Source organism: Rhyacophila brunnea, unplaced genomic scaffold (assembly GCF_057557595.1).
Source record: "Rhyacophila brunnea isolate RB1 unplaced genomic scaffold, BYU_Rbru_1.0 scaffold_1, whole genome shotgun sequence".
NCBI classification, from domain to species: domain Eukaryota; kingdom Metazoa; phylum Arthropoda; class Insecta; order Trichoptera; family Rhyacophilidae; genus Rhyacophila; species Rhyacophila brunnea.
The window spans coordinates 61,531,433-61,556,201 of record NW_028232751.1 but is presented as its reverse complement, the minus strand read 5'-3'; the positions used below and the strand labels follow the sequence as shown (position 1 = coordinate 61,556,201).

The window sequence follows — 24,769 nt, the reverse complement described above, 5'->3', positions numbered from 1 at the left end:
GATATGTGTACTTATGTACGCGCGTTAGAAGTTATACTTCTTTGGCGTAACAAAACAAAAACAAAACTTTTGCTAAACTAGATTTTTTGACTAGCTCTTAATTATCGTGTTAAATTACATACTCAAGAAAAAGGACCGCTTATTGGAACGCCGTTGGTTTATTTACACGCCAAAAATACACTCTGATCTGATTTCCCAAACGCGCCAAAAGAAGTATAACTTCAAAAACAAATCGAATCTGTCTATTTCTTTATTATTTATGTCTGTATTATGTTAGTCTTAACTACATCTAATTAGGTATATGCGTCATTAGCGAGAGATGATAGAAAACACAGATGGCAGATTACACAATTACAAGTCAGATCACTATACCGATAATTGCGCATCCAAATTCTGCCATACCTATTATGAAAATTGATATGGCTTTTAATCAGAATAATAAAGATATTCAAACGTATGAAACGCAACACTGGTAGCATTTGTAGATTTTAAATATTAGTTTTAGTTAGGTTAGGTTAGTTAACACATATTATTTTTCAATTTGTGAATGAGTTAGAGAATGGGCCTAATAGGTTGAGCAAGTGGCTGTCATCCATTTCTCGTAAAAACAAAATCTGTTAATACAAACCTCTACTCTGTGGAGGCCCATATGATTCTATTAGGATCGGACATGGTTGGGATAAGATTAATATGGCTGCTGGAAAATTCATTACTTTATTATTTACCGTTCTGGATTCGATTGTTGTCATTAAATAAATCGTAAATGTAGCTAAAGTAAATACTAGAGGGGGTCAACAGCGCTTCTCAAATTATTTTTGTACAATATCGAAACGTTGTTTTATGATCTTATTGCAACAATTGAGCCGGCACAATAAAAAACTAATAAAATACTTAAAAAGCATTTAATAAAAACAACCGGAATTTAAAGAAAAGACAGAAGTACATAATATATTATGTACTTAAGTACATTTGACATACGATCATATTATCGTATATATTAAATTTATTTATATAAAATTATGAATGATTTAAAAGTAGGTGTTCGTACCTATCAAATATCTTAACAATAGGCATTATTTTCAGATATTTGATACCAATCAATATCAAATTAATAATCTTGTTGAATAAATCTTAATGCTATATGGCCATCTCTCTCTGATACGACACGGTGAACTGTGATACGGGCATATATGTTGCCAGATTTTTTTTCACTTTGATTGTGAAAGATTCTCATCTTATTAAGATATTGATACTTCTGTCGAAACAACTGTTTCATCTAATTCATGGAAAACCGTTAGTGGCCCTTGTTGTAAATGACTTACACTAAAAATCTTCTCGCGTAAATTTCAGTAATTTTTTTTCGTGGAAAACGAAAATCGTTAGGTACTGCCGATCGGCCGGTAGGTACATCGGATTCGGATATACATATTTGATTATATCTTCCCCGTTAGTCTTCAGTTAATGAGATTACCACAGAACAGATAATAAATAGAATTCCGATAGGCTATGTACCAATAGAGTAAATTTTGACGCAGGGTTTTGAATGTGTGAATGACTAAGCTGCCGCTACGGGAAAGAAGTGTATAATGTCGTTTTTCATGGTTTAAAATATTATTAGACTTATGCTCCCGTCCCGTAGCCTGAACCTTTAAACTAACATTGTCAGTTGGCAAAATCTGCAGAAATCACCAAAACAACAATGAGTCACCTCACGTTGAACCGCACTTTATCAACACCTGCATGACGTTTTGAACGTTTTTTTTATCGATTCTACATGCCTACACATTTTTTTTTATATAATACACCAATATTAAATGAGCATTAATGCATAAACCGAGAGCAGTTGTCAGTATTCGACGTATGACGTATTCTTGACACGTGTTTACATTTATCCCGTATTCTTCCTTACTTAGGATCGGTTGCCTGCTTCTCCTTAGTCCTTACCCCTTAGGTATTTCAGTTCCCTCGAGATTACATACTCTAGAAGGCAGTGATTGTCATCATGCTACACGTAAAATGTCTATGATCAACATTATGATCATAATGCATTGTGCTTCCCAGTCTTATAACCTAAGTACTCATTTATATATAAGTATATATTATATTACTTGAGAATCGGCAGGCTTCTTGGGCGATTATCGACCTGGCCCAGTGGCGTGACTAATTTTATTGTAGATACATTACACAAAAGTTCAACTGTGAAATATTTTTTGCAGGACGATAAAATAATATTTGAGGCGTTGCGAATTTCGTGTTAAGCTGATTATTCGAGTTTTTTTTTTTTTTCAATTCGCTTTACCTCTTGTAATATGTGCAACTTTCCGACGTAAGGAATTTCACGGATGGTAGCGATCGGTGGCTTATTGTTTCGTAAATGAGCAATATTAAATATAAATATAGTCGCCTAGAGTCATAACTACTCACATTTTTCAATTTTTTCATTTTACAAGGTTTTTATTAGCTCGTATTCTTGTTTGTCCGATGGTTGTTTGTGCAGTACAAATCTTGCGATCGATTTTTAACTAACTTCCCGACTAGCTAGACTTCTTTAAGCAGAATTGAATTCATTTTCAGTTAATTCTGTTTTGTATGGAAAGTTATTTTTAAAAAACCCATCAAAAGTAAAAGACTATTATTGGTTGCTGAGGGGGTGGGTGATCCTAGCAACTAAATTATTAATATATACGTGCGTTACTATGGAAATCAAAATGAAATGTCAAAATGACATTCCAGTATTCTATATTTGTTTGTTTGTTTTTTATTTACTTCATATCAAGTACAAGTTTGAGCATATTGAGCATAATAATTCAACAGAAAATTTAAAAACGTTGTATATACAAAGTCCTTTTTATCTTGTAATTATTTGAGTTAAATATACCAAGTGATTTTAAAGGCATTAAAAACAGTTGGCTAACAAAAGTTACTTTAAACCATGTGAAAATTGTTGTTGGGAGCTCTATTTTTCAGTGTGCTGTGTGTCTGCAGCCTTATGAGTATTAAACTTATATATTTAAAAAAAATGTAAATTGACTCACTCAGTCATTGATATTCAAACGAGTCACCTTTCTTCTAATAATTACAAAAAACAGTGCTCTGGTGTTTTTTTGAGATCATCTCATAACTCGATTCTAGGCTGACTCTCTAGGCAACTCATATATTATGTAACTTCTCGTCGCTATAGGATTTGTTTCCCGAATAGACCAAATGTCAATTTTACAGGAGACGAAAAACAAATTTCACTGTCGTATATTTTAATATCAGTAGATGTAACAATCATTCTTTCTATACTGTATGATTGCAACATTATCTAAGAATAGATTCCAAGAATAATATACTGGTATAAATCATTAAATGCACAGAAAATGCGTTTTATTTACAAGTACTCACTGTGGATATTCGGGAAATTTTTAGCGTTCTCTTAGAATAATGGATATTCGGGACAAAACATGGACGTTCGGGATTTAAGACCGTAGCGTATTGCTGCACGGCCCACAGATTACTGAGTGGTCAAAAAGTACGCGCCTCAAATGTTATATTTATTTACACGATAATTGTTAATAATTACCTCTACTATTTAAATACTTAATGATCGTAATTATCCAAGTTCGTATGTAACAATAACACGCGGCAATCGCTTTTTTCGGTTTTTTTTTTCGGATTAAGTAATAAAATAGTTTTTAAGTAATTAACAATTTTTTTATTGAACGAATATTTCACAAGATTTAAGAATGTACCATTCTAATAATTGAACATACTTACATATTTTTTTTAAATCACTTCTGAGAAAATATATTATAAGGTATCTACTACTTCAATTACTAACCGACGTCACGGTCATTTCTCCAATATTTTATGATGGTACTTACTCGTACTTGCTAACAATTTTGTATTAATACTTTTTCCAAAAAAAAAAAATCTATTTATATATATCTGTATATTATTATATATATATATATATATTTCTATAATTGACAATTAAATTTATTACAAACCACCATTGGCTGCTAATATTAGGTAGGTACCAATATCATAAGTATATAATATCCACCAAATAAATAGTTACTAACATACATATTAAATTAAAATATTAATTATCAGCGCATTCAAAAATAAATAATAGCATCGCCTTTATTTTTATAGAAATACCTAGATTAAAAGTAAAATAAAGACAAACAATGTTTGATTAATAATAATTTGAAATAATAATTATTTTTTACGTCATAGTAGTTGCCGGGTCATACTGTAGAATTCATATAACCGTTGGGATTTTGTGTCATTTATCAAAACAAAATGCAGTTATTTAGGTTGAAATACTCACTTCCACAACTCTATTGTAAGTTCAGGGCGAACTGGTGGTGTATCAGCTATGAATGATCTCTTCAAATTTGATGAATTCACTATTAAAACAATAGTAACGTTAAAAACAATATCAATAAGACGAAATTTGAAAGAAGTCTCCAGACGGCGGAAAAATATGAAAGTGGGCGTGATTGTTTTAGAGCTAGACAGCGTGAATGTGGGAGCGAGATGCACGGCGTGAGCGCGGTTTGATTGGCTGGAGTCATATTCGGGAAATAAACACTCAGCCAGAGATATATTTAGACCGAAATTAACTTGGATATTCAGGTACGAATAGTTGGCCATTCGGGAGAAAACCACGGAGTAATTGTAACTTAACATGGCGTATTCGGGTTTTTTAAAAAAATATCTCTGTTCCTAGATAAAAATATATTGTTTTTATAAATGATTTCGGTAGAGTTCGATAAAAGAAATTGAACTGCATTAAAATGTTGATTTCGACAAAAATGGATATTCGGGAAACAAATCCTATAGCGACGTTCTGTCAATGGTGGAGACAGTATCAAACGAAATTGTATAACATGTGACTTTTACTTCTTTCTTCACCCCGTCACGCTCTAGCGTTTGGCATAGGGCAAGCACTAAGGCTAGTTCACCATTTACCTCTGTCCATCGCCACGTCTCGCGTATCTCGCCATTTGAGACCTGCATCGCGTAGACCACCTTTATAGTACCGCTGCGGGGTAACGGAACCTTTGAGGTTGTACCACGAGGCACTCCCGCTTGATCTCTTCGTGACAACTTCAATCACTGAGGGCTGCTGTGCCCGCTCACGAGCTCGATTGTTTTTAACGCGGTCGTACCAATGTACCCCTAAATCTTTCATTATTTTATGTACTTATTACTTAATACGTAGATAATTTGTTTATATTTTCGTTAGTTTTAAAAATATCTAAATGCTCTTAGTTACTTGTTGAGGACGCACTGTAACTATAGTTAGTAATCTCCACAATGTGTTAAAATAAATAAATTTAAATCTGAGTCAGTCAGTTTTGCTGAAAGTACCTAATAAAAACATAAATTTAATCGATGAAAAATGGTTTTGTCTTCTTTTTCTGAGCATTAGAAATGGTGAAATTGCAGTAGACACGGAAACACTGTAGGATCAATTAGTTATTTAGTATATTACCTATTATGTTTATGAATTCAGAAATCTTCAGATTCTCTTAAGGCTATACTTCAGTTGAGGCATGGTCTTAAAAGATCGTGGCTAAGCGATGCGCGGATTGTGCAAATGACGCGTGCCGAACGAAATATAATTTGTCATAAAAATCCAACATGCGTCCATTTAATGTTATGTTTATTTTTATATTACTAATAATAATAGTATATTCATTGACATGTTTTCTTTTTTAAGTACATACGTACAGTTTTTTAGTCATCTTTACACGATTTAAGAATATTTTCATCCGACGCCATGACAAAACAAATCGACGTGCGCACACTTCGACTGTCGGTCTCCGATTGGCGAGTCCAGGCGACGAGTGAGAAATTTCGTCGCACCTACTGTTGGAAATTATTTGCTATTTCACTGAAGTACGCTCTTATTATCGATATTATTAAAACACCTTTTAGTGAAAATAAGAAATTTGTATTTCAAACATGTCTTCTTTTTAATTCTAGATTATTCGGCACGAAAAGATGTGCCCGCTGCCAGGCGACCATCTCCTCATCAGAGTTAGTGATGAGGGCGCGGGACCTGGTCTTCCACGTCCACTGTTTCTGCTGCGCACTTTGCAACACACCCCTTACCAAAGGCGACCACTTTGGGATGCGAGATTCAACAGTTTACTGCAGGTATGAAAACTTAAAAAAATTAATTAAGCACTCACCTTATTTTTAGTGATTAATTCCAAGACATACAATTTATCATGGCTAATTGTGTTCTCATTTGGAAATGAAAACAGATATTTGCACCCATTGCTGAGAGTTGTGATTTTTGGTTACATGTAAATAATTGTACGTATTAATTACATTTTTTCACCGAAGCAGAGCTCGCCGCGAGCTTTCTTATCGGAAAGAGATGACCGCAGTGGCGAATGGTGGACGTAAGCTGTTAAGATCCGCCATAAATAGTGCACACTAAACATTGTCAGTTATACGTACTTATTTTCATTGCAATAAGACTATAATGTACAGATGGTGTTGGTTAGTTTTTAAAATTCAATTAAACCCTGCGAAAAACAAGTCATAATAGAAGTCAAAAAAACTCGCATATCTTCGAAATATTTAAAATTATGCAATTAAATCATACATAACTTTGGATATTTTATAGATAGAATGATATGTTTTATCTATTGTAGTTTGGTTTAGGCAGGGCTTAATGAATTAAAAAAATGAACCAACAATATACACATTGTGTATATTGTATTCTTAATTCAACGAAAACAAATAAGTACCTACATATTATGAATGAAAAAGTGTGCATAATTTTGTCGTATCGCCCAAAATATACAAAAATTATTATGGTTTGGTTTAGGCAGTTTTTATTTGATTTTTAAAAACTAACCAATACCTACTTCCATCTTCAAATTGTAGTCTTAGTTCAATAAAAACAAATACGTATGACTAAAAAAGTTTTTTGTGCGCAATTTATGGCGGATCTTAACAGTCTACCTCCACCCTTCGCTACCGGATGACCTTATACTATACAGTCATTTCTATAACACCGAGATGAATACAAAATACGCGTTGTTTGTGGAGCATTGCAGACAATAATGTACCTAACCTAACAAATAATCCAGTATATCGGCTATTTTGTTTGCTGCTGACTTCCTGTAAACCGACAAGAACCGTGTTTTATTTAGACATGAATTTATCTTAGTCATATACGACCCAAAAAGGGTGGACGGTCTTTAATATACGACCTTACATACATTTCGATAACACCACGGCGAACTGCATAGGTACGTACAAATTGGTGATTTTTACATCAACGTTGCCAATTTAGCATTTTTCTTGCCAGATCTAGCATTTTCGAGTAGGCATAGACTTGAAAAAAATTGCATCTGGCATTCCAATGGCGTTAAATGTAGCGTAGGTATTACGACACAGCAAACATCATAACATTCATAACACTTGTCATTTAAACAAGCTAGATTACCAACATTTTTTTACATAGATACAATATTAACGCGATAACCAAATTTTGTACTTGCATTAACTTTTTATTCGAATGACTTATTTATTTCTTGTGATTAATTGTGAGACAATACACTTTTATATATATATAAAAAAAAATTAAATTTATATAAAATAATGTCTATCACGTATTTTTTGAACTACTAATTTATTAATTTTGAGAAAATCAAGTATTTTTCTGCCATCTAGCTTATTTTCTTATTTTATCTGGCATAGTGTGAATGGTGGTTAGAAACACTGATTATAATATCAGCCTCTTCTTCTACTTCGATGGCGCTACAGCTCAAGTCGAGCCCTGGCCTCCTCCACCGCCGTCCTCCAGCCGGAACGGTCCTCCGCACGTCTTTTCCAGTTCCTGATTTTTAGCAGCTGGTTGGCATCTTTTGTAATATAATCACCCCATCGTGTGCGTAGCTTTCCCACTGGCCTTTTAGCCTCTTATAGCCTCTGGAGTTTTATGAAGGTGGAGAGTTTTGAATCTTGGTATAGTTCCGTGTTGTACCTAATTCTCCACTCCCCACCAACATTCACGTGTCCGTATATTAGCCTCAGGATTTTTCTTTCAAAGCAGTCCACCATTTCAGCTACTTTCATATTTAGCATCCATGACTCGCACCCGTATGCAACGACTGTGCGTATGACGGTTTGTCTTAGTTTTTCTGTGAACATTTCTGGATTTGAATATGGGCAAATTGATGGTTTCCAAAACTGAAACATTGGCCCAGCCTAGTCTGATTTTGTCGGCTTTGTACCATGAGCCAAAGCCAACCTCTAGTGCGGCCCTTTGGAGGTGCTCAAATTCTTTCTTGATAAAATGTCACCCTCTACGATCCCGTATTAATAATATTCGATTGTTGTAAAACTGTTTTTTTTTACAGATTACATTATGAAACGATCAACGAATGTGGGGGAGCCGGAAGACCTCCTCCTGATCTCCTGACACCGCCCTTCTTCAACGGATCCTCAACTCCTGCGCCAGCCGGCCCCCCAAGACAGAAAGGCCGGCCCAGAAAACGAAAGCCCAAAGACCTAGAAGCGATGACAGCCAACCTTGGTAAGAGTCACAGACACTGAGGAAGTGTTTATCGCGTTCATTTTGCCTTTCGATTATCATTAAACTTGTCTTATATTTTGTCAGCATTAATTACTGATATGACGCAGGATAGCACCCACGTCATTTCCATATACGCCATTTTTTTCTTTTGGCAAAATAAAATTATTGTAATAATAATAATCAGTCGTGTTTATTTACTGTCAATTTGCGTAAGTTTTCCGATCTATCCAGCTTTACGTCAAATTATATTACGGTGTAATTAATAATGCTCACGCTCGTCAAAATATGCATATACTCGTACCTAGTTTTATTTTATTTATAAAAATATTACCAAAATGTTATGACTTATGACAGCAAGTTTCTGATGGATTACCCTGTAGCTTGGCAAAGATAATTTTCTTTGTTTCAGTATGTAAGTACTTACCTACAAAGTTTTTTTATGAGCCGTTGATATCTTAATTTATGTATGTACATAATGGCTTCAAAAATAATTTGTGTACATACCTGATTCGTATTTATGTTTTTTTATTTAAACATTTAAATAGTGCTTTGTCATAGAAACTGTAAAAAATATTTCTATAGCTTATCGCCTAGCAGATACCTATCTAAATGTCGGCAGACTTGAATAGAAAAGAGTTTTAGCACTGTTAATTAATAATTCGTTCAATATTATTTGATGAAAAATTACATAATAAATACTATTATGCATCCTTTTGCTTTGCGCGAAATATTATTATTTTGTTTTTCTTGATACATATTGATTGCATTTTACTGTTACGCCAACAACATTATATTATGTAGAAACAAACTATATACCTAACTGTATTTATTTTTTTAATATTTGCAATTATTTTTCTTAATGTAAGGTATATAATAATAATATGTACATAATTAGCGCATGCGAATACATAATACGTTATGATATTACTATATTATAGTAATATCATAACATCTACTCGATTTTGGCGGCTATTTCTACTATTGATTTATGAATTGAAAAATTTCAAGTTATGTTGTAAATTTGTTCTGCAAAAAAATGCAGTAATCAATAGGTATTATTCGGATACCTTGGCTGGTAGTTCAGTAATATTATTAGACACTTTATAATTCTATCTGCGATATATTATTCAATGTACATAATATAAGGAAGGTACATTGAGCTTAGATATACTGTGCACAACTGAAAGTACAATAAGTACATCAAACGTATGTTTGGATATAGAAGTACCTAAAAACTCTTTATTATATTCCACGGTAATCATTATTATAGTCTAGTGCAGGGATTGCAAACTTTTTTTCTACAGTTGTCTTATTAAGAAAAAAATTAGCGTGTCTGATAAATAAAAATAATTACAAGATAAAAAGAACTTTTTATATACCACGTTTTTAAATTTTCTGTTGAATCATATAAACTTGACAATTCTATGTATTAATAAAAACTTTTTATTGTACTTGATAGAAATACTGAATAATTATTATAGAATATTGAAATGTCATTTTGACATTTCGTATTGATTTCCATAGTAACGCACGTATATATTAATAATTTAGTTGCTAGGACCCACTTAGCAACCAATAATAATAACTTTCCATACAAAACAAAATTAACTGAAAATGAATTCAATTCTGCTTAAAAATGGCCAAAAGTATTAAAAGATTGTCGTTGTGTTCTGATATATTCTAAAAGTTTCAAATGTCTAGCTAGTCGGGAAGTAAGTAAAAATCTTGGATAAACAAGAAAAAAATTGTACTGCACAAGAAAAAATCTGTACCGGACAAACAATAATACGAGCTAATAAAAACGTGGTAAAAAGTGCCTACTGATCGATTAACCTATTCCATTCGTTTGCAAGTAAATTGTGCAATAATGTTAAGTAGGTACATACTGACGCAGGACTCGAAATAAACTGGAACGACCGAACATGAAATCTCCGTCTCGTGGAAAAATTAATTTCTAGCTAGTCCATATAAAAAAAATCGAATATAATTATATTTCTAAAATATACATAAAGTAAGATAAATATGTAAATAACTTCAGAAAATTATCGAGCGCTCCGGTTCGTACAATATTCCCAGGTAACTAACTTCGCTGCACTTCAAACAATTTTTATGGGTAAATTCAGTTGTACCTATTAATTTATTTTTCCAGGTGAAGTTATTTTTAAATGCAACCAATTAGGTACATCTCCGAATCATTTAACTTTTAACTCATCAAATCAAATCATGTTTTTATGCAATGTGTTAAATTAAAATCTGCATTAGCATTGAATAGATATCTATATTTTGTTTCAAAAGCAAAATCCTTTGGTATCCACTAATCTTTTTTTCTATCTTCTACTCTTTGTTAAGATCACGATTAAATCATGATAAGATCAAATTATACATACGCTGTTATAATTCTTTAACCAGTGCTCAGGTTTATCCCATATTTCTCCACACTCGAGATTTGAAGCCTATTATAACACACCCGGTAGGGTAAGTCAAATTTCGTTAATTACAACGTTTTTATTAGCACGTATTCTTGTTTGTCCGATAGTTGTTTGTCCAGTATAATTCTTGCAATCGATTTTTAACTAACTTCCCGACTAGCTAGACATTTGAAACTTTTAGAATATATCAGAACACGATGCCAACGCATTCTTTAGCTATCTTTATTGAATTCATTTTCAGTTAATTCTGTTTTGTATGGAAAGTTATTTCAGAAAAATCCGTAAAAAGTAAAAGACTATTATTGGTTGCTAAGGGGGTGGTCCTAGCAATTAAATTATTAATATATACGTGCGTTACTATGGAAATCAAAATGACATTTCAGTATTCTATATTTGTTTGTTTGTTTGTTTGTTTTTATTTACTTCATATCAAGTACAAGTTTGAGCATATTGAGCATAATACTTGAACAGAAAATTTAAAAACGTTGTAGGTAGGTATGTATATGAAAAGTTCTTTTTATCTTGTAATTATTTTTCCCTATTTTCTCGCAATTTTAATATTCAAATCTCGTACTTTATACCATGATGGTTTTAGGGTGACAACTTTACTTATCACCGTCCAATATTAAAAAATCAGTATCCTAATTTTTGTCGGTACCTACTCAAAAAAAAATCTAATAATTTTAGGCAGGTTTGTTTAATACAACCTGTGGCTATAAATGACAAAGTTTTCATTACAGGTGTGTGTCAGGTAGGATAAATATTGAGGTCGTATAGTAAAGTTCTGTTGATGCCCGCCTGGGCCCGCAATTATATGCCATAAAATGATATAATATTATTTTCCACGAGAAACACTTGGGGTTTTATTGCGTTCAAAACTTTGCCGCGGAATCAAGTTGTAGCCACTTGGATTTATCGTGTAACATAAAAAAGCATTTGTACTAATCGTATAGTATATAGTATAAGTAGATAGGTGTATGCATACCTAAGTATAATACATATTTCATTACACTATACCAGGGGTAGTCAACCTGGTCCCTTCCGCCCATTAGTGGTCGTTCCAGCTTTCATAGTGGGCGGTAGGGGTTTTAAAAACATTTTCATTATGCATCAGCCTCAGAGATCACATTAATGATTTAATTAATTTAATGTAGTTTCATCAAACTTCATGTGTCTATATGTGCAAAGTATAAATAGTCAGTTGTTTTATAAAGATTTATTCTGCCAAAATTAGCGAAAGTCTGACATAAAGTATTTGGTAAGAAATTATTATTATATGCTTTAACTTGCTGTAACTTGTTTTATACATTTTATGAAGTAACGTTACTTCCCTACTCTATAAATCACCATTACTGTGAAACCGGTGGGTGGGCGGTTAGAACATTTTACTACTAAAAGAGATACAAAAGTGGGCGGTAGGTATAAAAAGGTTGACTATCCCTGCACTATACTATAAGTATATATTGGTAGTAAAAAATGAAGTCAAGATAAAGTAATGTCCAAATATAGAAAAATAAAGGTATAAATTAAATAAAAATAAAACACTACAATAAAATGTAGGTGATGATGATTAAAACCAGATTTATTTGCTTTGATAAGAAATTCTTGATATATGAAAATGTTATGTTGAAGAACACTAAGTCGGCCGGTCGTTATTAAATTGTAATACTTATGAGAAAATTGAAGAGAAAATATTTTTTTGACCATGTCCGATCCTAAGAAGATCATATTATGAGCCTCCAGAGATGTTTGTTTTTACGAGAAATAGATGTTAACCATTTGCTAAATCTATTAGGTTGACACTCTGACTGCAACCACACATTGAAAAAGCAACACGTATATTTGCCAGACTTATGATTCGAACCTGGGACCCACGACATTATAAGCCGACGCGTTCGCCGCTCGGCCATCGTGAACGTTTATATAACGGTCAATGTTTATCAGCAGCGATGTCTGCGTGTTGCCTTAACCGGCTCGCAAATTAAAACTAGTCGTGTCGAATACGTTGATGTGACGTCATCGTTATTAACAAAACGCACGTTGCCAAATGGAGCTCGGCAGATTGGTCGAATATGACTTTTTAGTAGCTCAGTGAAGCGAGTCGAAGACGCCAGAACGCATACACATATCTACGAATTGGTCATTCCTGTACTGGCTCACAGGTCGCCGCATCCAAATGTCTGTACGCTTCGAGAGGTTACGTGCGACTATCGGCAGGTAGATGTGCGCAGTCTTCATATGCAAAATCGGATCAACGTTCCTAGAATGTTTGATTTATGGCTGTGTGGCAAACGGGGTGAGTTTAGATGTGAGAGCCGGCTTAGGAACCTCGATAAACATATTTGCGAGGTATTGGATTCCGTTGAATGCTTCAATGAGTAATGGCCGGACGACAAAATAATAACAAAATACTTCTTTGTATAAAAAAGAGTAATATCTACATAAAATCAGACGTGATCGAACAGCAAACGATGAATCCGGTCGACTGGAGATTTTTTTGCCAAGTTATTCATATTTGAACGGTGGTCAAACGCAAGCACGGGCTCTGGTAGAAATGGTTTCATATAAGAATTCTTCTGACTGACAAATTCATCTTCATCCTCAACATGTTAATTTTAATCAATTGATTTAAAATTTCTTTAAAATTACTTAAAAATTTAAAATGTATATTATTTGTATTTTATATTAATAGGTAATATTTAAAAAAAATGCAATTTGATACCGTTCTATAGAATCAACCGGAATCATTCTGTGAGAAAGAATTTGTTAATAATTTTTTTATTATTTATTTTGATGCATTTCGTTTATGGCCTGGCGGCGCACGCCCCTGTGCGGCTGACCGCACCTCGCGACCGGAAGTTGGGTCAGTATTTTCCTTCAAAGTCAGTGCCTTGCATTATATTTTGATATTCATATCGTATTTATTCTATTAAAATATATATTTATATATATAGACAACTACCAAATGTTGCTATCTTTTCTATTCTGATTATAGTTTAAACATTTTGTTCTTTTCAATCCTTAAACATATAATATTTTTGACATATTTGGCATAAAATTATTTCACAAAATTAATGTACATATTATAGATACGAGGGTGGGTCAATAATTCCTTAGAAAAAAGCATTAAAACAGTTTTTATTTTTGTATTTTTTTTTTATTTCTCAACATAATCTCCTTGGAGCTCAATACACTTGGTTAGACGTTTCACAATTTTTTTTAAACCATCAGAAAAATAAGTTTTCGGAAGGTCCTCAAAATAAGCATTTGTCCGATCGATGACTTCTTCATTTGAAAAAAAACGTTGTCCACTTAGCCATTTTTTTTAAGTTTGGGAAAAGGAAAAAGTCACTGGGGGCTAAATCTGGCGAATACGGTGGGTGGTCGACCAATTCGAACTTCAATTCTTCAATTTTAGCCATTGATCGTAAACATGTGTGAACACGGGCATTTTCCTGATGAAAGAGGATTTTTTTCCTGTTTAAATGAGGCCATTTTTCTTCAATTTCGTTTTTTAGCTGGTCCAATAAAGATGCATAATAATCCCCTGTTATTGTTTTTCCTTTTTCCAAATAGTCAACGAAAATAATTTCACGTGCATCCCAAAATACAGTAGCCATAACCTTACCAGCTGATTTTACGGTTTTCGCCTTCTTTGGACATGGTTTGTCTTCGCAATCCACTGCTTTGACTGTTCTTTCGTCTCGGGAGTATAGTGGTGTATCCATGTTTCATCTACAGTCACAAAGCGACGAAAAAATTCATCCGGATTGCGTTGCATGAGCGACAACAGGGCTTTAGAGGCCACCACCCTATTGCGTTTATTGTCGACTGTGAGCAAACGCGGCACCCATCTTGCAGAAATATTTTTCATGCCCAATTTGTCATGTAAAATAGAAATGACGCTACCTTTTGAGATCCCTGTAACCTCAATTATCTCACTCAACTTTAATCTTCGGTCACTTAACACCATATCGTGGATTTTATTGATCATTTCTGGTGTAGTCACCTCTACAGGACGTCCTGAGCGTGGTTCATCCTTTGTTGATGTACGACCACGTTTAAATTCATTTAACCAGTTATAAATAGTTGCAAGTGAAGGAGCAGATATGCCGTGAACTAAATCCAACTCATTTTTTATTTCCTTTGCTGTTAACCCTTTTATATTAAAATGTTTAATAACAGCTCTAAACTCAATTTTCTCCATTTTCCACAAGCAAATTTTTTTTTAAATGTACGAAAAACACACAACAACCCGACCAATCTGATTGAAACTTCGCAGCATACTGAATCGGTAGTGCCGCTGCATGAAAACAAACCGCTTACAGTACTAGTCGCGCCACTTGTCGGCTTTTCTAAGGACTTATTGACCCACCCTCGTACTACATAATAATTCCCTCCAAACCAACCCATCCCGTACCACACTCGGTCTTAATCGAGTGTATTACGAGGCTGTACGCTTGGATGTAAAGCATCAGCAGTTGTTTATATTTGGGAATGTCTCAGGAGCAGATGCCCAAGACTGATATCACCACGCACTCAAGTGTATAGTTTTATAGACAACCTTCTTATTAAAAATATTTATAACCATATTACAAGTCTTTATATAGGCTGTTCGTCGCCGTATTCATATATCTAGTGGAGGAGTAAGGATGAAAGTATGTTGAAATTAAAGAGTTTCGAAAAATTGGGGCTATTGAACTGATTTTATTGACTGTGATAATCAGTATTGGATGTTTGCAGTAAAATATACTTTCATAATCGTTTGTTCGAAATTCAACGCATGCCCTGCGTTCTTTCTAAGGTATGTTCACGCACGTTTGTTTCTAACCCGCACACAGAATTGTTCTAGAACGCAGTAAGCAAAAGAAGCAGTGAAATTTTACACGTTATTCACAGTCTCGTTTCTCACAGGATGAAATACTGAAATAATATAATTATTATACTACGGTTGCGGATGGGCAACACTGGAAACAATACACACTGAAAGCATTTTCAGTGAATCAGGTTTAATTTAGATACTTTATTTCGAGGCATAATAATTAGACGTGTTAATTTATCTACGCAAAAAAATGTGAATTTTTTGAACATTTGTTTGGATATTTATACTGCTCAGATGAGTTTATGATTAACTGATCAACTTTCGTAATACAAATATTAGAGAGAACGTTTGTCCACAGTCTACACCCACAAAATATTGCTTTCAGATGGTATTATGTAGTTTCGACAGTCAAGAAAATTCAAATATGTTAGTTTTATTCAAAACACATGATTTTTTAAGATCTCGCGTCGCTACTTCCGATGAAAAAGTAAAAATTTCCTCCCCAAATATTGCCACACTTGTTGTTGTCAGTGCATTTGTATTTCTTTTCCATCCGCAGCGGAATGAAGAAATAACATAATTATTTCCATAAACACGTTTAAAATTATTGATAACCGTTTTTATTCTATGCTTATTTAATTATGGATATATTGTGTGTGTTGGTCTAGACTAGGCGTTAGTTGATTCAAAACGCTTGATAATATGTTAACACCAAAATTTAACACCAACCCAGCATGTCTCACCGCATTGATAACCATTTTTACAAGTCTCATAAAGAAAATATTCATGTAGCCATTCTCTATTTTTGTGTTTCGATGAGTAAGACTCTTCCAATTCAATAGGTACCTACTTAGCGTTAAACTGATGGCAGACAAAACCATAACCTAAGTCTAACCGCGTCTACTGTCAACCACAAAGTATTTCCTCAAAGTCAATGGAAACCTCTAAATATCTGAAACACCATTTCCGATACGGAGACAGTTATTAGAATATCGGTAAACCATAAACCAACAATATAATGATACCTACAACTTAACCATTTAAACCTAAAGCGAATAAACGTTTCCGATGCCTTAGGGCTAGGTTTAAGCATATCAAACGATTTTATATTATATAACTAATACTATTTAGGTATATTTGTCGAAAATATGTTATTGTTAAATATTATTATGATATGTTACATATTTATTTTTAATTTAACTACCTACGTGTGGGTATGCACTAACAAAATATTAAAACTTGCATAGATAACGTACACATATATATGTGTTTTTTATAGATAATATTTTGTCGACTAATTAGGTAGGTAGGTACTCATATCACATAGATATTATGGAGGTTGTGGTTACATAACATTTTAATTTACCTCGTTACCGAAAATGTAATTTAACTATCTAAATTATTTTCTTTTTATTCTTTGATTTTTTTTTATATTTCGTTAATAAATTCCATCATTATAGTTTTGAGTAAATAGCTACCTACCACGATTTATTTTTAGTTAGGTGATCAATTATTGATGATGTATGTATACTTACTTATGTGAAACCCTCTTTTATACTTAGTCCCTGTATCGCAAATAAATTTTACGTATGTTTTAAATTTGTATAAATTACCGCGCCGGCAAAGACCTGTTAAAAATGTTATTCAGTCCGAATGGTTTTCTGCTTGTTGTTAATCGGCTTGATGGTTACGGCCAATTTCCATTCGTACAAGTATTTCTGTACGAATTATTGTGGACGGCTGAGTTTTGACCTCCGGTACAAACTTTACTAAAGACCGATAACTATAACTTGAAGCGTGACATCGGGGCTAATGTCGCGACGTGAGTATTGATGGTGAATTGCGAGCTATTAGTTCTCAAAACCACCAAGTTATAATAATTGTCTTTCTCTGAATACTTAGATCACTATATTTTTTGAAGATAGAAATATGAATTAACAGTTTTAATGTGTTAAATGTGAACTAGGTAAAAAAAAACTGCTTTTTGCAAATACACGAGATTGTGAACATTATTTATCACGAATGGTAGGTAACTGTAAGAAGGCAAATATCTCCGCGATAGACAAATTCTTTGACCACATAGCCAAAAAGGAAAACAACAATTCAAAACTTTCACCGTTAGGAGAAACATTGAGGGTCGTAGCAGTTTTCCCAGGGTAAACTTTTAATATGTTAATATATTTGTTCGATAATATTAAAAATGTTAATACAAGGCCTGAACTAAAACGAATCATGCTTGTGAGTGAGAAAGCATTAGGCACACTTATATCTCCGCAATATGCGTTAGAGTAAGATAGAATTTCTACGGCTGAATTAAATATTTTCCTAAACGTTGCCGGTAAATATTGGTTTGAATGACTTCATTCATTCTAAAACTGCGAGCACGTATTGCTAAAATTCATTGCTGTTGTATTAAATATAACGTTAGTGGTTTAGTAGAAAATATCGTTCACTATGTTGTGTTTAAATTTGGTAGCCGTACTGAAAAGCAACATGATGGTATAACGGTTCATAGTTAAGTTAATATTGATAAAATTAAGATTTCACTGTGCGTAATACACAAGAAACGCGGCTTCATTTTGTCGAACAATACACATTGACTTTATATTATTACTCTGAGTGCTAATACTTATTTAGGTATCTGTCAAAATCTTGCGATCAAAGTATTCCTTATGGATATATCAGAAAAAACTATCGACGTTGGTGCATGAAACGTAATGGCAAACTTGCGGTTGGAAAACCTCTCATCCATGGAGTGGCACGAGCTTCTTCTGGTCAGCCAAGCCATTCATGACGACTGACAGCATTAATAAGACAGTTTTTAGCCTTTCTCAATACGGATTCACCGAATTATTCCGGTATCAGATTCGTACACAATTATTGTATCTATAACTGTGACTCCGTACGCCAATAATATTATACAACAGTGGCGAAGGGTGCCTGTTGAAGGTAGGTAGGCTGTAGTAGATAACTTAAAAAGTATTAGGACAACCGTATTTATTTTAATTTGAATTTTTTTCATCTTTAGTATTTTACTGAACAAAAATAGTATATATTTACCTTTCTATAATAATATTTATTAAATGAAAAAAAGACAACATGCACTAAAATGGATATTAAATAATGAAACTATTACCCAACCGCTAGGGATTGCAATACCGAATGAATATATCAATACCGGTATTTCGGTATTTATTATTGAACACCGGTATTCATCAAAACATATTATTGTAGAAAAAAGAAGTACCTACCTATCAATAAACATAACTATTCAAATTTATTTAAAACACTATTTTATGGCAACCTAATAAAGTACCTACCTACCTAAATTTATTATGGTGATCTTTGTAAATAATAATATGTATAGATCATAATATTTCAGATAGTCCCGGGTACAGAAAAATCTGTGTTCTATAAACGTTGTATCAATAGTTTTAGAATATTTGGAAATATTTGTCACGAATGTTTTCTTTTTCGAAATAATAATGTTAATTCATCGCGACAATTCTATAAGTACGTATATTTGAGGGATTTTGTTTTAATATTATATAACTTTTGTTGGTTTCCAGTTAATATATTTGCGTTTTCGCTGGATAGAACTTAATTTAATATACAATACAGTAATGAAAAAATAACATATACAGGTATGTTTTCTATCGAAAATACCGGTGTTTTCGAATTTTGAAACCGGTATTTCGGTATCGATAAATAATTGAATATTTGAAATACTGGTATTGTAAACCCTACCAACCGCGATCCGAACTCGGGCTAGAAACTTGTGATATTAGGTACAGCAGTCGGGCGATATTAGGTACAGCAGTCGGCATCAGACTGATTCGGTATCGGCCTGGCGCGACGAAATGAATAAATAAATATATTTTTATACAAAAATTACATCGTTGTATAGACCGGAGGTTCTATTAAGCTTAAATACCTACAGCGTTAGGTGACGTGATAGTATGACACAGTGGCGAAGGATAGAGGTTTGCTGTCACTATTCGACATAAATACTGCACACTTAATTTTGTACGTATTTATTTTCATCGAATTAAGACTAAATTGCAGATAGTGTTAGTTAGATTTTAAAATTCAATTAAGACACTGGTTTTGGCATTGTGTATTTGTGTTTTTTATTATATGTCTGTATCTACTGGCATGGCCCCCACATCCTGAAGCGGGTCCCCAGGCTAGGATTTTTGGCGCCCCCCCCCGACCTATCGCTAAAGATAACGGTAGTGTGACACTCTACAGTAGCGTTTTCCAAATAGTGTACGCGGTAAAATTAATGTTTTATTGTATATTTCAATATAACCATTTGAATTACTCACGGAGTTCTCGAGTATTGATACACAATTATAAATTGTACTGTACCACCCCATAAATTTAAACATTAATATTATTTAAGGAAAATACCGCCTTTTTTTACCAGTAAAGCATTTTTTTTGTGATGTGTGTTTATCTTACATATCTTGTTGACTCGCCTCGCCGGGCCCCTCTTGAGCCCGGGCCCCCAGGCCAGAGCCCTGTCAGCCCCCCCCCCCCCCTGTGAGGGCCATGCCTACTGGTTTATGTGAAATTGTGTATCAAGATTTTAGGCTATATTATTATTTATGAGTAAAATTATACCTATATCAATAAATAAATAAATAAATTTTGAGTAAATGTTGAGTTGGTAAATAATTCAAAAAATATATTAAAATTTGATTTTTTATTAATTCATCGTGGGCACTTCGATCCAATCGATTATAACCGTTGTATGGCAAAGATGAGTTTTCGTCCAATACAATAATTAAATTGCAATTATCATGTGCTATATGAGACACAGATGAATCGCGTACGTTTTCATCAACCTAATCCACTGTAATATTAATAGACTCAGGTAACGGCCTATTTTGTTTTGTTACGCCAAAGAAGTATAACTTCTAACGCGCGTTCAGAAGTACACACACCGATATTTTTATTATTCAATCAATCAAAAATTCATCGTAATATTTGATAAAAATTTAAACATTTTTATACTGACATTACAATATTAGAACCGGTAAACGATGACAACATTCTTTAAAACTTTAAAAGTCGACTTATATCCACAAAAAATGCCAACTACCAAAGTATTAAAAAATATATCCACGCGCAAGCATTTCAGTGGTTATTGTGTTTTTCGTATTGAATCAACAGTTTTTGACCAACTACGTGATAGCTCCATTTTTTTTTGGGTTTGTTCTTCTAAAATTGATATTGACATTATCTTGAATGGAATAATGCGGTTTAATGCATTATGGTTACAGCCATCTGGTTTACTTGATCATGTATTGTATTGAATAATGTCAAAAAAAGGTAAAACAATCACATGTATCTACTGTTGCGCCGGTATTTTTACCTACTATGGTTTGTGTTGAACGATACAAATAATAAATAATAAAAAAAATAAATGTTTTGCACTATCGATTTATAATACTCTTGTGACATTTTTGCTTGCTATCACGAGGGATGGTTTCCAATCATTCGTCCTAAAGAATTAAAATTTATATGCGCCTGTCAATTACCTACGTGGTCGTATTCATTACCTATTCTGGGTCAGAACTGTTTCCTCGTATCAAGCCTATCAGGCACCATTAGCGAAGAGTGCAAGACTAGCCAATGCGCTCCCCAAATACATACACATTTTAAGTGATGTGTTGTGTATTTTGTTTTTGAAATTTTATTTTACTGTATAAAATTGTTTACGATTTTCATTTTTCTTTCTTCTCCCTTGTGAGGGTAATATTTGTTATAATGTAAATATCATGTTGTGGACATCCTGAATTTTGATTTGTTATGTCTACACTGTTTTCTTAAATAGATAAATAAATACTTGCTAATTTTTCTTTATGACAGCAATTTCTTTGATCTGTAAAAAATATGTTTAAACAGACAACGCATCGTAATGGCATTCGTCCGTTCAAATATGTAATATATTGGTATTGGTTCAATTCGAGTCACTCACCAAACGCTTTTAGTCAGTACGAAAAGGTTAAATAAGTGTCTGGAGTCCAAACCGTTGAAAATTGAAACATACACCACTTGTATTTTATTTGTGGGAAAACGGAAAATAAACATATAATGACAAAAATAAACCAATAAGATAAAGATAATGTAGTGCAGTATTATATTGTATCTATGTATTCTCCAGGGACCAGGTGTATATTTGAGAACATTATGTGAAGTGAACATAATAATTAATACCTTCTGGAAATCCCCATTTCGATATAAAAATATATTTATACTTTGTAGTGTTATATAGTGTAGCTAACTATTTATATATGTTATTTAACTCAACTAAACGAGACACATACCTACATTTTTACTATCTGTGCACGAAATCATCGATATATATGATAGAAACAAAATATGTCAAAATAGAAATTTAATTCAGTGAATTCATTGGTTCATAATTAATATTATAAGTATTTGATGCGTTTAGTGGTGTAGATTGTAGAGGCCTGATGCGCTGAGTAAGCAATTATCCCTCAGAAAAAATCCTCACGTCCCGGAATCTGCTATCGATGTAGGTCTATAAGATTCGCAATTTCTGACATAATTTTCATCTCTTAGCAACGCATGATCCGTCTACTCCCACGGATCGTCACTAATTTTAAGATTGTTGAATGATAGCTGATGTTTTGTGGAATCTAAATTGGCGTTAGGTACTAAACATATAAAAAATCTAAATTTAAAAAGAATAAGTAGGTATAATATGTATATTATATAGATATTGGTATACTTGAATAATTCAATGACTGATTTGGAGGCCCCTTTTTAAATTTTCTGACGAATCGGTTGCGTCATTAGCGTCAAAGGAAATCACCGCTGACCCGATGTAAATCATTGTAAATATTGGAAAACACTCACTAAAGTTAACGAAGAAATTATTATTTTGTCTTGAATAGAAACCATTTTGACACTTGTGCACATTACCACGGGCTGACTTATTTTCTTTTAATTATCTACATGAGTGGGTACGTTTGCCATCCTATGCCCTGTTATTATTTTTTTTTTTGACATTTGTATTCAGTGTTAATTTTCTTAGAGTTGTAATAATACTTAAATAGGTGTCGAAATAAAGAGAAAAAAAAACGTGGCAGGCATCCGCTCCTGTAAGCGCCATTCGTAAGAAAACAAAAGTGTGTAACTGGCGACGTGAGGACTTAATCAGGGGTGTACGGTGTGTAGTAGATTAATAGGTATGGCTTTATTGTAAATAATATTTTCACATAATATACCTATTATTATTATAGTTTCTTTTCGTATATTTTGATTTCCACAGTAGAAAGCTTTACACAACTGTATAATTACATTTTATTTACTGAATTCGGATTAAGTCGCTGTAAATGGTGTATATTTACAAAAACCGATAAGCTTAAATTAGCTTTGGAAAAAATACTTTTGATTCTTTCTACTTAAGAACTCTGATATTGTAGTCGGTATAATTCTAATATAAATGCTTTACACTGAGAATAATAAATTTATTATCACCGAAAAAAATAAAGATATGCAAATGAAAGTAGTATTAGGTAATTCTATAATAAAGATAAATAATGATATTTTTCCCGTGAATAATTATTATAAACAAAAGATTTTAGGACAACGATATAAGAGATTATTATCTAAATATTCTAAATTTTATAACTTCAAATTATATAAATCATTCTTCCATTTTCAAAATAAAATTCGTCAGGCAATCGTAATAAATATTCATATCAACATAATTTATAAATAAGTTAACAACTTATGAAAGTGTTTAATCAATTATCATTTGTTTACTTTGAACTATGATCTTTGTTATATTCATAGATACACAGTAAATTAAATTCCTTATTCGTTGTTCTTGTAATATAATTTTATATATTTATTTTAAAACGAAGTATCTCATCCGCCCCTTTTCACCTGGCTGTCAATCAAAATTTCAACAGACACCGCACAAAGGGTTCCTCTCCACAATCATCCTCTTCATTTTCAAGAGGCGTTCTTCGTCTTTTTTCACCAACTCTATTCAAGTCTTCACAATTTTATTATAATGTACTTCTTAAAACTGATGTAGGTAAATACCTATATACTATGATTTTATGAATTTACTATGTGTAATAATATCCCAAATACCCACTAAATAATTAAACTATCGTAATAGGTATTATCATTGGGTTGCTTTTATTTGGTTTTTCAATGTAAATATCACCACATTAATTTTTTTCGTCTGAAAAAAAAATATAGGTAGGTATTAATTACTAGATAGTATAATATAATTATCAAATTTATTGTAAAGTAGTATTAGATAATAGATAAAAAACACTGTAAAAGTTTTTAAATGTCTTACTTTAGAGCAGTGCTCCGCAACCGGTGTGCCGCGAGACGATGCTAGGTGTGCCGCGGTGCATTTCTCCCGACAAAAAAAAACACAAGAAGACCACAATCAAATATCATTCTAAGTCCATTTTTGTATAAAATGAACTGTTAATGCCATCTTATGGAGAATTTTTTAACGTATTTTTCTGTGTAAAAATATTTTCTGAAAAATAAATCTGTGTCCTATAAAAACGTATTTCTAAAATATATGGTACGGGAAAAATCATTCCATGTGCATGAATACTGGGTAATATTTATTGTATTTTTGTCAATTGAGTGAATTTTCAAATAAATAGTAGTGTTTATTAATCAAATTTTTATGTTAAATAATTATAAAAATCGTTTAAAAATTATAGTGAAAGATTAATTGTAACCACTATTCAGAGTTTGAAACTTAAAAAATCGATTTACCTACTCAAAATGATACAGATGTGACATTTAATGGTATTTGCTTGTGGTCTTCAAATAATTTTGTATACGAATGTTATACAATACTCTTGTCTTACTTCATAGCCAAATTTGAGTACATGGCTGGTAATAATACTTGAGCACCTGCATGAACTTAATAAAGCAATACAAGGT

General features: G+C 32.8%; 1 protein-coding gene across 1 annotated transcript in view; it reads left to right on the top strand.

Annotated features, from left to right (window-relative positions):
- LOC147080032 (protein apterous-like) overlaps window positions 1–24,769 on the top strand; it is a 193,440-nt gene that overhangs the window by 108,280 nt on the left and 60,391 nt on the right. Inside the window, exons 3-4 of the mRNA XM_085947776.1 lie at window positions 5,983–6,156; window positions 8,379–8,554. Coding sequence (XP_085803902.1) covers window positions 5,983–6,156; window positions 8,379–8,554 — 350 coding nt within the window. The remainder of the gene's footprint in view (window positions 1–5,982; window positions 6,157–8,378; window positions 8,555–24,769) is intronic.